The sequence below is a fragment of the Callorhinus ursinus genome, unplaced genomic scaffold (assembly GCF_003265705.2).
Source record: "Callorhinus ursinus isolate GAN/ISIS: 27379988/994484 unplaced genomic scaffold, GSC_fseal_2.0 scaffold61, whole genome shotgun sequence".
NCBI lineage: Eukaryota > Metazoa > Chordata > Mammalia > Carnivora > Otariidae > Callorhinus > Callorhinus ursinus.
In genome coordinates this window covers 4,960,757-4,974,492 of record NW_027397123.1, presented here as the reverse complement: position 1 = coordinate 4,974,492, position 13,736 = coordinate 4,960,757, and the positions used below count along the sequence as shown (strand labels likewise).

Sequence of the window (13,736 nt, the reverse complement as noted above, 5' to 3'; positions counted from 1 at the left end):
ATATCTATAAAAATTGTCACCGTGAGCTTAGCACGAAAACAAGAAGTTTAATGACTAATAACATAATCCTTACCCAACTTGTTTATCTTTTAGAAAAATTATTTTTATTTAAAAAATATGTTACGGGGCTCCTGGGTGGTTCAGTCAGTTAAGCATCTGCCTTCGGCTCAGGTCATGATCCCAGGGTCCTGGGATCGAGCCCCGCATCAGTCTCCCTGCTCCGCGGGAAGCCTGCTTCTCCCTCTCCCTCTCCCCCTGCCTGTGTTCCTGCTCTCGCTGTGTCTCTCTCTGTCAAATAAATAAATAAAATCTTTAAAAAATAAAAAGATTCTCTTTGACTTTAGGCAACTTGATTATAATTTGTGTTTATCCTACTTGGAGTTTGTTGAGCTTCATGGATGTGTAGATTCATATTTTTCATCAAATTTGAGAAGTTTTTAGCCCTTATTTCTTCAAATATTCTTTCTGTACCTTTTTAAAAATTTTTTATTTTATTTAAATTGGACTAATTAACATATAATGTATTATTAGTTTCAGAGGTAGAGTTCATTGATTGTGCCTTTCTCTCCTCTCTTTATGGGAATCACGTTATATGCCTGATGGTGCCCTGCAGGTCTCTGAGGCTCATTTCTTTTTTCTTCATTCTTTCTTTGAGCTCCTTAAACTTAATAATCTTGACTTATGTTCAGGTTTGCTGACTCCTGCTCAAATCTGCAATTGAACCACTTAGTGTATTTTTTTTTTAAGATTTATTTATTTGACAGAGACACAGCGAGAGAGGGAACACAAGAATATCAGTTATATCTTTCAACTCCAGAATTTCTTTTTGGATCTATTTTTTTAAATACACCTTTTATCTTTTATTAGTATTCTGTATTAACTGAGACAGCACTGTCATACTTTCCTTTAGTTCTTTACATCTGCTACATATGTTACATATGTTCTTTCAACATATTTTTAAGTAGCTGATTTTAAGTCTTTGTCTAGTAAATCCAACTTAGGAATCATTTCTGTTGTTTGTTTTCCTGTGTATGGGCCATACTTTCTTGTTTCTTTGCATGTCTTGTAAATTTTACTGAAAATTGAACATTTTAAATGATATAACGGGGGTGGGGCACCTGGGTGGCTCAGTCGTTAAGGGTCTGCCTTCGGCTCAGGTCATGATCCCAGGGTCATGGGATCGAGTCCCACATCGGGCTCCCTGCTCGGCAGGAAGCCTGCTTCTCCCTCTCCCACTCCCCCTGGTTGTGTTCCCTCTCTCGCTGTCTCTCTCTCTGTCAAATAAGTAAATAAAACCTTTTTTAAAAAATGATATAATGGGGGAACTCTGGAAAGCAGATTTGCTCCCCTTTCCGAGTGAACTCCATGTCCGTTCAAATAGAGAAGTGGGATCTTCCAGGGAACCACCAGATAGGTCAAATAATGATAATTTCCTGGGAATGAAGCTTTGAAGGAGCTCTAGCCAAGTTCTCCCTCTGGTGGCCACCTGCCTTCTGGTTTTCACTGCAAATGCTGCTGTTAGTTTTCAAGACTACTGCAGAGTTAGAGAACAGGGAATGGAACTAGGTCAAGTTAAAATGCTTGCAAACTCACTCTTCTTACTGAAATTCAGCTGTTTTTCTAGAATATTCCCCCAAATTGTTGCAAGTCTGCTAATTTCCAGAGTTTGGAAAAAAGTTGTTTCTGACTATTTTTGCCAGTTTTCTTACTGTTTTTATGGAGAAGAGAATTTTTTGAGGCCTTTATTCTGCCATTTTTGATGACATCATTCCCCTCCCCTTCCTTTTCAGGTTTTTATTTTCATGAATCTCTTGCTCTCTTCCTAATAGTGAAATTGCAGTTTAGATTAGGTCTGAATCTTAGAGTTTGCCAAAGCCTTTAATCTAGGACTTTTTCTTACACCCCAAGTTAGTCATGTAAGCACATACATTTCAGAGTAGTGCAGTGCACATATTCTTGGCCCCACTGCTTTATTGTAAAGAAGGAAGGAGATTTAAGTGAGACTGGCCACCCAGTAATCTCTGTCTTGCTCCCTCTCAGGTCCCCTTTCCCCCCACCCTCAGTGCCATTCCTCTTGGAGTGACAGTTTCCCTACCCAAGCTTCCCTCCTTTCTGTGCTAGTTAACTCTTGGTTTTTTCCTTTAATTTTTTTTACTGAAGAATAATGTAGGAAAGTACACAAATCATACTAACAATGTTTGATTTTTTTTTTTTTACCTCCAAGTAAACATGCAGGTAATCACCACCCTGGTTAGTCAAGAGCTACCCACAATGCTGCAGATCTGCCCAGTAATCGTGGGTCATTTTTCAGAAGTAGCATATCAGACCTTTGTTCATCTGTTCTAAGTAAACATTTCTGGAGGCCAGTAGTATATATGTTTTCCTATTTCTCTCTTTTTTTATTGATACATAATACACATGCCATAAAATTTACCATTTTGGGGCTCCTGGGTGGCTCAGTCAGTTAAGCATCTGCCTTTGGCTCGGGTCATGATCCCAGGGTCCTGGGCTCCCTTCTTAGCAGGGGGTCTGCTTCTCCCTCTCCCTCTGCCCCCCCCCACTTGTGTGCTTGCTCGCTCTTTAAAACTGATAAAATCTTTTTAAAAAATTTACCATTTTAAAGTGTGAATTTAATGGGTTTTAGTGTATTAACAAAATTGCATGACCATCACCACCATCTAGTTGCAGAACATCCTTATCACCCCAAGAAGAAACCCTGTGTTAATTAGCAGTCATTCCCCATTCCCTTCCTCTCCTCAACTCCTGGCAATCATTAATCTACTTTTATCTGACTCTGTGGAATTGCTTTATCTGAAGGTTTGATGTCAATGGAATCTCACATTATATGGCCTTCTGTGTCTGGCTTCTTTCACTTACCATATATTTTCAAGGTTCATCCACAGTGTAGCATTAATCAGTACTTGATTCCTTTTTATGGCTGAATAATGCTGTATGGCTATACATTTTGTTTATCCATTTATCAGTTGATAGACATTTGGGTTGTTTCCATTTTTTGGCTATTATGAATAATACTATGGACATTCATGTGCAAGTTTTTCATTTATGATTTTATTTAGTTGTCGTGTGCAAGTTTTTATATGAACTTATGTTTTCAGGTTTCTTGGGTACATACTTAGGAGTGGAATTTTGGGGTCATATGGCAACTCTCTTGAACATTTTGAGGAACTGCCAATTGATTTTCACAGTGGCTGCATCATTTTACATTCCAGCAATGTGTGAGAGTTCCAGTTTCTCCACATTGTTGCCCACATTTATTTTGTTGTTGTTGTTTTTATTGCAGCCATCCTCGCATGTGTGAAATGGTTTTGCTTTGTGTTTTTTTCTATTTTAAATGATTTTATTTATTCATTTGAGACACAGAGATACAGAGAGAGAGAAAGGAAAGCATGAGCAGGGAGAGAGGCAGAGGGAGAGGGAGAAGCAGGCTCCTTGCTGAGCCAGGAGCCTGATGTAAGGCTCGATCCCAGGACCCTGGGATCATGACCTGAGCCAAAGGCAGTCGCTTAACCATCTGAGCCACCCAGGCGCCCCTGCTTTGTATTTTCTTGATGACCAACCATGTTGCACATCTTTTCATTTGCTTTTAAGATTTATTTATTTATTTTAGAGGGAGAGAGAGTGTGCAAGCAGGGGAGGGGCAGAGAGAGGGAAAGGAAGAGAATCTTAAGCAGACTCCCCGCTGAGCATAGAGCCTGACACAGGGCTCAATCTCAAGACCCTGAGATCATGACCTGAGATGAAACCAAGAGTCAGACACTTAACCCACTGAGCCACCCAGGTGCCCCTTAATTAGGTTATTTTGTTGAATTGAATTTGTATATTCTGGATACTAGAACAGTTGTATGATTTTCGAATGTATTGAGAGAGAGCATGCGTACATGCACTGGCAGGGGGAGGGGCAGAGGGAGAGAGAGAGACTCTCAAGCAGGCTCCCTGCTGAGTGCAAAGCCCAGCGCAGGGCTCAATCCCAGGGCTCTGAGATCATGACCTGAGCCAAAACCAAGAGTCCCATGCTTAACTGACAGAGCCACTTGGGTACCCCAGGTTTTCAAGTATTTTTGTCCATACTGTGGGTTGTCCTTTCACCTTGATAGTGACCTTTGATGCACAAACATTTTTAACTTTTTTTTACATTTTTAATTTTTTTTTTAAGATTTTATTTATTTATTTGACAAAGACACAGTGAGAGAGGGAACACAAGCAGGGGGAGTGGGAGAGGGAGAAGCAGGCTTCCCACAGAGCAAGGAGCCCGATGCGGGGCTCGATCCCAGGACCCTGGGATCATGACCTGAGCCAAAGGCAGAGGCTTAACGACTGAGCCACCCAGGTGTCCCCATTTTTAATTTTTTTTTAAAGATTGTATTTATTTGAGAGAGAGAGAGAAAGAGCATGAGTAGAGAGGGAGGGGCAGAGGGACAAGCAGACTCCTGCTGAGTATGGAGCCCGCCACAGGGCTCCATCCCAGGACCATGAGATCATGACCTGAGCTGAAGTCAGACGCCCAAGCAACTGAGCCACCCAGAAATCCCAAGACATTTTTAATTATGATGAAGTTCAACTTACCTTTTTTTTTTTTAAAGATTTTATTTATTTGTCAGAGAGACCACAAGCAGGGGGAACGGCAGGTAGAGGGAGAAGCAGGTTCCCTGCTTAGCAGGGAGCCCGATCTGGGACTCAATCCAGGGACCCTGGGATCATGACCAGAGCCAAAGGCAGATGCTTAACCGACTGAGCCACACAGGCGTCCCACCTATTTTTTTATTGTTTGTACTTTAGATGCCATAGCTAAGAAACCATTGCCTAATCCAAGATCACAAAGATTTCCACCTGTGTTTTCTTCTGAGTCTTACAGTTTGAGTTCTTACTTTTAGGTCTGATTCATTTTGAGTTAATTTTTGCATATGATATAGGTGGGGGTCCACATTCTTTCTTTTGCATGTGGATATCTAGTTCTTCCAGCACCATTTATTGAAAAACTATTCTTTACCCACTGAGTGACTTTGGCATCTTTGTCTAAAATCAGTTGACCATAATTGTATGGTTTTTCCTGGACTCTCATTTCTATTCCATTGATTTATTTACCTTTCCTGATGCCAGTACTCTGCTGATTATTATAGCTTTGTAGTAGGTTTTCAAATCAGGAGGTGTGAATCCTCCAACATGTTTTTTTTTCCCAATATATGTTTTGGCCTTCATGGGTCCCTTGCATTCCCATATGAATTTTAGGATCAGCTTGCCCATTTCTATAAAAAAAAGGTGGTTCAGATTTTGATTTTGAATTTGTAGGTGAATTTGGTGACGTAGTATATTTTTAAGCATTATAAGTTTCATTCAAATAAATTTTAGAAACATGTAAAGTGAAAAAAGTATAATGTTATGATGCTTTCTTTAAAAGTAGGTAAGTAGATGGGTCTTCCTTGGCCTTCTGGGACCAACTAACAGAGCAGTGGGGGTGGATTCTCAGGGCCAGAGGCAGCGGTGTGCAACACAGAAGGAAGAAAGTGCTCCTCAGGACTGCTCAAGATGCTCCCTCTAGCTGGCTCAAGGCAATGGTTTTCTTTCACATACTTCACAGTTTCTGTATGAACAACATTCCTGTTGAGGACGTCTGTTGTACATCATAATTTGTAAAGCTACACTGATTACAAAGGAGCATTTGGGTAGGGATAGATAAGATTTCTTTATTGTCATAAATTTGAAAAAAGACCTGTTGGGAACAGATTTCTTACAAGTAGTCATTTGATATGTTGTTTCTCGAAAAGTTTTTGAGTCAAGATCCCCTTGACTTGGAGCTGCAGACGGCCAGTTTAGTTGCATTTACCTGCTATAGCTGAGTTAGGGTTCCTTCACTTCCAGAGTACGTGTTTGTGCCTCTCATCTCCTGCTCTTTTAAGCCCCCTACCTTCCTGGGTTCCTTGTGCGATTGATGGGAGAGCCATGGTAGTCGGCCATGATGAGGGACAAAGTGTGACTTGTATTTTTTTTAATCAACCGAAAAGGAAGATGGAAAGAAAGAAAACCTAGTTATCAATAAGTAGGCCAAACTATGTCAAGATATCACATGGTTTGAAGTTCAGTGTAGACTAAATATAACACTCAGTAAAATAGACCTGAACTCGTGTTATGTTTGAGAGAACGGAGAGTGCAGGCAAATGGGAACCCCGACAGTAGCTCTGTGAGAAGAATCCCACTACTCCACTGTTGGAGGTATCAGAAACTGTTACCGCACATGTCCAGGCGTTGCTCTTTGAACCTCTCCAGAGCCAGGGGTTCTACAGGAGCTACCCCCGGGGTAAGAATGGGCACACCCTGCCAGGCTTCTCTTTGAACATCCAGAGGGAACCCGGGAGAGGGTGAGGAGAATCCTGTCTGCAGACCCTCTGTCAGCCACTCACCACTCTAGGCTCTGTCGGTGTGCTGCACTTTGGCCGAGCTGGGACTCCTGAGCAGACCCCATGCCACGCTGCTTCAGGGCCTTGCTGTCTGTCGTGGTCCTTTGACCTTGTGAACCCCACCCATCCCTTTTGCACTTGTCAAAACCTATCCTACGGTTGAGGCCTCCCTCAAAGTAACATTTCCTTTATCACAGCCTTCCCAATTTCTCCCACTCTGTTCCAGTCCCCCTTCAAGTGTTGGGAGTGCTGTGGTTGCTGACAGCCCTCCCCACAATCTGGGTACTCTCCTGATCCTCTTGCGGATTTATGAGCTCTTGGAGGAGGAATCAAGGGTATGCCTGAACACAAGTTCAGGCCCCATTAACCTCAGCTTTGGAGTGGTTGGTGCGGAATCAAACTTTTTTGGTTGCACTATTTTTGTACAACTTGAGGAATTTTCTAGTAGTCATGTCATCATTGAACTCTCACTGTCACACCTGCTTTGGTAAGGTTATATATGATGTTTTACTGCAAGCCCGCCTTTGTGGATTGTAGAATTTCAGGAGTTAATGTTTCAGAATTACTCATCATCCTGTAACTTTCCTAACTTTATCTTATTCCCCCCCCCCACAGGAAATGACTTAGAGGCCTTACAAATACATCTGTGCATTCTTGCTTCAGACTTTACAATTGAGGGCCAACCCAGTCTTGGAAGCACCTCTCATTACTGTTACAAGGAAACTGCTACCTCAGCAAACAGAAGGAAAGGAGGAGAAGACTTATAATAACAAATGCCATTTTTAAGAAAAACACTTGTTTTCAGAAAACATTAAAGGAAACTTGGAAATTTTTCGCATTGAGAATAAGATTTGCAGGTGAATGGATTTGGCAGGCGGGCTCTGTCAAACCTCCGCAGCAGTTTGATCTTCCTTCCTAAGGACTTAGTGTGAAGTAACTGTACTGCTTTTCAAATCGCTGTTGATCAGCTTGTGGGTTTTTGGGTTCTAATTTTTCTGGTATATTGAAGATACGTTATATTACATTATATTACATTTTTTTAAAGTTAAGTTATTTTTCTGCCATTGTAAATACAAGTATAGAAATATTCTTGCAAAGCAATGATAGGTAAACATTTTTCTCCACAAGCATATCTTTTTATTAAGAGAGTGGAATGCTAACAGTTCTTATACGGCATTTTGGACACACTTTTATTTTTTTGTCAGAGGTCCCGCCTACCCTGAAAATATTACTTACATAAACCCATCGTTCTCCCATCGACATTGGATCACACGGTCACCTGCCTCATGGAAATGCCTTTTTCAAAACTTAGATTTGCAGAACTCCACTATTTTTATACCTAGCTACAGTTTCGGGGGGAAGAAGAGGAATCCGAACCCTGCCCTGCCCACTGGGACAGCTCCCCCTCCCGCATGTATTGCTGCAGCGCCCAGGACAGTAAAATGGACTACAAGCGGCGCTTCCTGCTTGGCGGGTCCAAGCAGAAGGTGCAGCAGCACCAGCAGTACCCGATGCCCGAGCTGGGCCGAGCACTGAGTGCTCCCCTGGCGTCGACGGCCCCCGCGGCCCCCCTGGGCAGTCTGACTGCTGCAGGCGGCTGCCACCATGCCATGCCCCACTCCACGCCCATCGCCGACATCCAGCAGGGCATCTCCAAGTACCTGGATGCCCTCAATGTCTTCTGCCGGGCCAGCACCTTCCTCACAGATCTCTTCAGCACTGTGTTCAGGAACTCTCACTACTCCAAGGCTGCCATGCAGCTTAAAGATGTGCAGGAGCACGTCATGGAAGCAGCCAGTCGGCTGACTTCAGCCATAAAGCCCGAGATCGCCAAGATGCTGATGGAACTTAGTGCCGGGGCCGCCAACTTTACAGACCAGAAGGAGTTCAGCCTCCAGGACATTGAGGTAGGGTATCTTCTGTGTCATACTTGGGTAGGAAAATGTGTCCCAGAGGTAAGTGAGAGTGTCGTCTTTGTGGTTTCCCAAATTACTGTAATCGTGATCTCCATCTTCTTTCTTTTGATACTCTGTCCTTGTAAAAAATTGGTGCACGTTGGGGCGCCTGGGTGGCTCAGTCGGTTAAGCATCCGCCTTCAGCTCGGGTCATGATCCTGGGGTCCTGGGATCGAGCCCCACGTCCGGCTCCCTGCTCAGCGGAAAGCCTGCTTCTCCCTCTCCCTCTGCCTGCCACTCTGCCTACTTGTGCTCTCTGTCTCTCTGTCAAATAAATAAAATCCTTAAAAATAAAAAATTTAAAAAAAAATTGGTGCCCACCAGGTTCTGAATTGCTTTCGTTTCAAATTAAATAGCTTCAAAGACTGTGAAACAAACCAGCAAATCGGCCCATATTTTATGTTCTTTGTATTTTGAAGTTGAAACTTAATTTCCAAATAACATCCTGCTAAAAGTACCTGGTGGGGACTGAGGTTTCTAAATATGATTATGAACTGTATTTGTGAATTGTCATTCTATAGAACCATTGGTTTAATGTAGAAAGTTCACCCATGTTTACAGGATAAATTATTTTTCCAGTTCTACATTCATAGTTCCCATTTGGTTGTGTTTGATTCTGACTCAGTACATTTCTTAGAGTCTTTGATAATCAAAGTGAAATATTCTCCCTCTTTCAGGGCTCTAGGTTAGAATGTAAGGTTAGAATACAGTTTTCATTCAGAATAAAGATGACCTTTTTCCTTCCTTCATTTAGGAAATCATTTATTCAACTGATCTGCTGCCAGATTAGTGTCACTGGTATAACTGCTAAATTTTAAAAATTACTGTTACCTGCTCAGAGAGTTCTTCTGAGTTTGATGTCTTGAGTCCTTGTACATTTTAGCAGCACATCAGAGGTTAGGTTCTTGGATGCTAGGAGAGAGAATGTCCCTTTCCCATCCTGGGGGTGAATTTGATTTTAGGAAATCACATCTTCTGAGCCAACTCTGATGGTTGGGGTAGCTAAACAAGCTAATTTATACTAGGCTATTAAGTAATATGACTAATTTCTATCGTGTTTAAAAGTGATTTTGAGCAGGCGCCTGGGTGGCTCAGTTGGTTAAGCAACTGCCTTCGGCTCAGGTCATGATCCTGGAGTCCCGGGATCGAGTCCCACCTCGGGCTCCCTGCTCAGCAGGGAGTCTGCTTCTCCCTCTGACCCTCTTCCCTCTCGTGCTCTCTGGCTCTCATTCTCTCTCTCAAATAAATAAATAAAATCTTTAAAAATAAAGTGATTTTGAGGGGCGCCTGGGTGGCTCAGTCGTTGGGCATCTGCCTTCAGCTCAGGTCATGACGCCAGGGTCCTGGGATGGAGCTCTGCGGGAGGCCTGTTTCTCCCTCTCCCACTCCCCCTGCTTATGTTCCCTCTCTCGCTGTGTCTCTCTCTGTCAAAAAAATAATTAAAATCTTTATAAAAAAAAGTGATTTTGAAGACGTTTCCAAGAGAGTTTAGAACTATACTTGAGAGGCATCTGGTTGGTTCAGTCAGCAGAGCATGCAGTTCTCCACCCCAAGGTCATGAGTTCAAGCCCCACTTGGGGCATGGAGCCTACCAAAAAAAAAAAAAGAAGAAGAAGAAGAAAAGTACTGTACTTGAAAAGACACAGTATTATTGGTGTAAATTGGGGATCATCAGACTTTTTCTGTATAGAGCAAATAGTAAATTCTAGGAATTGTGGACCATGTGGTCTCTGTCACATCTTTTTTTTTTTTTTTTAATAACCCTTTAAAAATGTAAAAACCAGTCTTACCTTGTGGACCTGTCTGTTGAACTGGATTTGGCCCACGGGCTGTCGTTTGCTGAACCTGCTGGTATAAATGTATAATAGCCTCCTTGGGTCATTCTGTTTTGAATCTATCCCAAGTATATTTTAAATTTCTGATTATTTCTATGGTCACATTTTTTTTTAAGATTCTATTTATTTATTTATTTGAGAAAGTGAGAATGAGAGAGAGAGAGAGCGCACATGAGAGGGGGGGAGGGTCAGAGGGAGAAGCAGACTCCCCTCTGAGCAGGGAGCCTGATGCGGGACTCGATCCCAGGACTCCAGGATCATGACCGGAGCCGAAGGCAGTTGCCGAACCAACCGAGCCACCCAGGCGCCCTATCATCACATTTTATATTCAGGGAAATTACCGTTTTGAAGTGTTTTTAAAATAGCTTGTGATAGTTTAAAGTATTTTTTGAGTTAACACATGTAAAGCATACATAAAGCTTTTTTTTTTTTAAATAGACTTCTCAAAAGAAATTCAAAGGGTGAGGGCGCCTGGGTGGCTCAGATGGTTAAGTGTCTGCCTTCGGCTCAGGTCATGATCCCAGGGTCCTGGGATCGAGTCCCACATCGGGCTCCCTGCTCCTTGGGAGCCTGCTTCTCCCTCTGCCTCTCTCTCTCTCTCTGTCTCTCATGAATAAATAAATAAAATAAAATAAAATAAAAAAGAAATTCAAAGGGTGAAACGTAAAAGTGCTGACTTACTCTCCCATCCCGTTCCGTTTCCCAGAAGTGGCTGCCGTTAGCTGGCCGGCGTGTGCCTTCCCAGACTGCTGTCTGGATACCTGCATGCGCATGCACAAATGGACAGCTTTAGCTTTTGTTTGTCCCACAGAAAGGACCGTGTGCCTGCTCGCTATTTTGCAGAGATGTGGCAAGAGAGCAGTTAGGGTCTCTGCCCTCTCAGAAAGGGTTATACCATATTAGACCCAGCCTGTTACAGCTCCTTCCTGTCGTGATATCAGCACTTTTAGCTTGATTTAAAATTTCAGGCAAGGCGCACCTGGGTGGCTCAGTCTTTAAGCGGCTGCCTTTGGCTCAGGTCATGATCCCAGAGTCCTTGGGATCGAGCCCCACATCAGGCTCCCTGCTCCTCTGGAAGCCTGCTTCTCCCTCTCCCACTCCCCCTGCTTGTGTTCCCTCTCTCGCTGTGTCTCTCTCTGTCAAATAAATAAATAAATCTTTAAAAAATTTTAGAAATTAAAAAAAATAAAATTTCAAGAAAGAGTGGTTTGAAAAATAAGGTCGAATGCTTTTATTTTAACCTGAACATCACTGAACTCTTTTTCAGTCTATGCCTCCAGGTGCTGGTGGAGATAGAGCTGGACATGCATGGCCCTTTGCCTTCCAGCCCTGCCTGGCAAGCGCTCTCGTTCCCCAGGTCAGGACCACTAGAGCAGGATGAACCAACCCTGAGGACTGGGGGTTTAGGAAGCCACTGGGCTGAAGTTGCACCTCTCTTGGCCCTTCTGCTTTCTTAAGACCAGCATGGGCCACTTGAGCCGAGAAGGAGAAATATTTCTAATTGTTGCGGTTTGGAATTTTGACTTGGCTTTTGCCATTGAAATGCGATTAGGAGAGCTGGAATACTACCTTGTTTTTGTACATAATAGGCTAAACTGGCTTTGGAGGCTAGACTGGAAACTTAGTGCTGTTGGTGGGTTTTAGAATCTATGGGTGTATTCTGAGTTTAAGCAGTTGACTTATAAGTAAATTCTAAAATGTGATTGCCAAGTGTTGGCCTGCAGACTTAACATTTTACCTTTTCCACAGAGCAGTATTTGTTGTTCCTGGAACTTAAGTGCTTCCCTGGGCCAATAAGGGTCTCACTCTCAGAATATTCACCAGTTCAGATGGAAAGACTGGGTATTTGGGTTTTTTCCTGTTGGTCTTTTTAGGGTTTTATCAGAAGGGTCCTGAGAGGCTTTTTAACATTCATCCCTGAGGCCTAACGATGCTGAACTCGACTGGCTAGGTACGGACCTCTTCTGAGGAGCTTAGTCCAGGACTGTGAGTGAGGAAAAACCTGAACTCATTGTTCCAATGCTTGACCCTTCTTCTTTTTTTAAGATTTTATTTATATATTAGAGAAAGAGAGAAGGAGCAGAGGGGAGGGGCAGAGGGAGAGGGAGAAGCAGACTCCCTGCTGAGCAGGGAGCCCCACACGGGGCTCAACCCTGAGCCAAAGGCAAACACTTAACCAGCTGAGCCACCCAAGTGCCTCTCAAATGCTTGACCTTTTTTTTTTTTTTAAGGTTTTATTTATTTATTGGACAGAGAGAGACAAAGCGAGAGAAGGAACACAAGCAGGGGGAGTGGGAGAGGGGAGAAGCAGGCTCCCCGCTGAGCAGGGAGCCCGATGCGGGGCTTGATCCCAGGACTCTGGGATCATGACCTGAGCCTAAGGCAGACGCTTAATGACTGAGCCACCCAGGTGCCCCTTGACCATTTTAAACCTAAGAGAAAGCACTGATCCCACTAGCCCACCCCTGGGGCGGGGGGCAGAGATGTTTCTCATGTTCCATTACTATAGCCGGGTTTGGGGGGATATGTTCATTGATCCGGTGCCTATCTCTAGGAACTCCGGTTGCTCACTCTGTGCTCTGGGGCAGGCAGGGTGTTATGTGGGTCCTGTCTTGTCTGTACTTTTCAGTGACTTTGCCCTTACCCTTGTGCTTCACCCTCACAATCTCACTGTTAAAATAAAAATCTCACTTGGCGAATGAGCTGTGACCATGGTGTTTCACTAGGTAATGGGCACCTATGACACTGTTAGGGGGCATGGAGTCAGAAGATCTGGGTTTAGAAAATGACTCTGCTTCTTTCCATCTGTACGGCCTTGAGCAAAGCTCCCAACATCTCTAATCCTCACTTTACCCATCTATAAGATGGAATTATCGGGGCTCCTGGCCTGCAGAAAGTTGGAAGAGCGTGAGACTCCTGATCTCGGGATTGTGGGCTCAAGCCCCATGTTGGGTGTAGATATTACTCAAAAAAAGTCTTTAAGAAATAAAATAAAATAAAATAAAAATAAAAATAAAAATAAAATAAAGTGGAATTGCCACCCACCATTCAGAGTTCTCATGATAATCTGATGTGGTTAGTGTGTCTGAAAGGCTGTACCCAGTTAGTTGCCATCATCATTCTTATTGCTTCCAACATGGCTTAAAAGGTGCTGAGAGGGGCGCCTGGGTGGCTCAGTTGTTAGGCGTCTGCCTTCAGCTCAGGTCCTGGGATCAAGCCCCACATCGGGCTCCCTGCTCCACGGGAAGCCTGCTTCTCCCTCTCCCACTCCCACTCCCCCTGCTTGTGTTCCCTCTCTCACTGTGTCTCTGTCAAATAAATAAATAAAATATTTTTAAAAAATTTTTAAAAAATGTGCTTTGAGCCCTTCTCTGAAGTGCAGAGCACAATTATGTACAAACCCAACATCAGAAATGTTGGGCAAGTTATTTATTTATTTTTTAAGCGAGACAGCCTGAGGCAGGGCTCAGTCTCACGACCCTGAGATCATGACCTCAGCTGAAATCAAGAGTCAGATGTCTAACCGACTGAGC

At 43.4% G+C, this 13,736-nt stretch overlaps 1 protein-coding gene across 5 annotated transcripts in view; it reads left to right on the top strand.

Moving 5' to 3' along the window:
- Positions 1-13,736, top strand: part of GARRE1 (granule associated Rac and RHOG effector 1) — an 80,375-nt gene that overhangs the window by 21,833 nt on the left and 44,806 nt on the right. For all 5 annotated transcript variants that reach the window (XM_025854329.1, XM_073885420.1, XM_073885418.1 and 2 more), the window contains one exon: positions 7,029-8,320. In XM_025854329.1, the coding sequence (XP_025710114.1) occupies positions 7,826-8,320 (495 nt within the window). In that variant the 5' untranslated portion in view covers positions 7,029-7,825. The remainder of the gene's footprint in view (positions 1-7,028; positions 8,321-13,736) is intronic.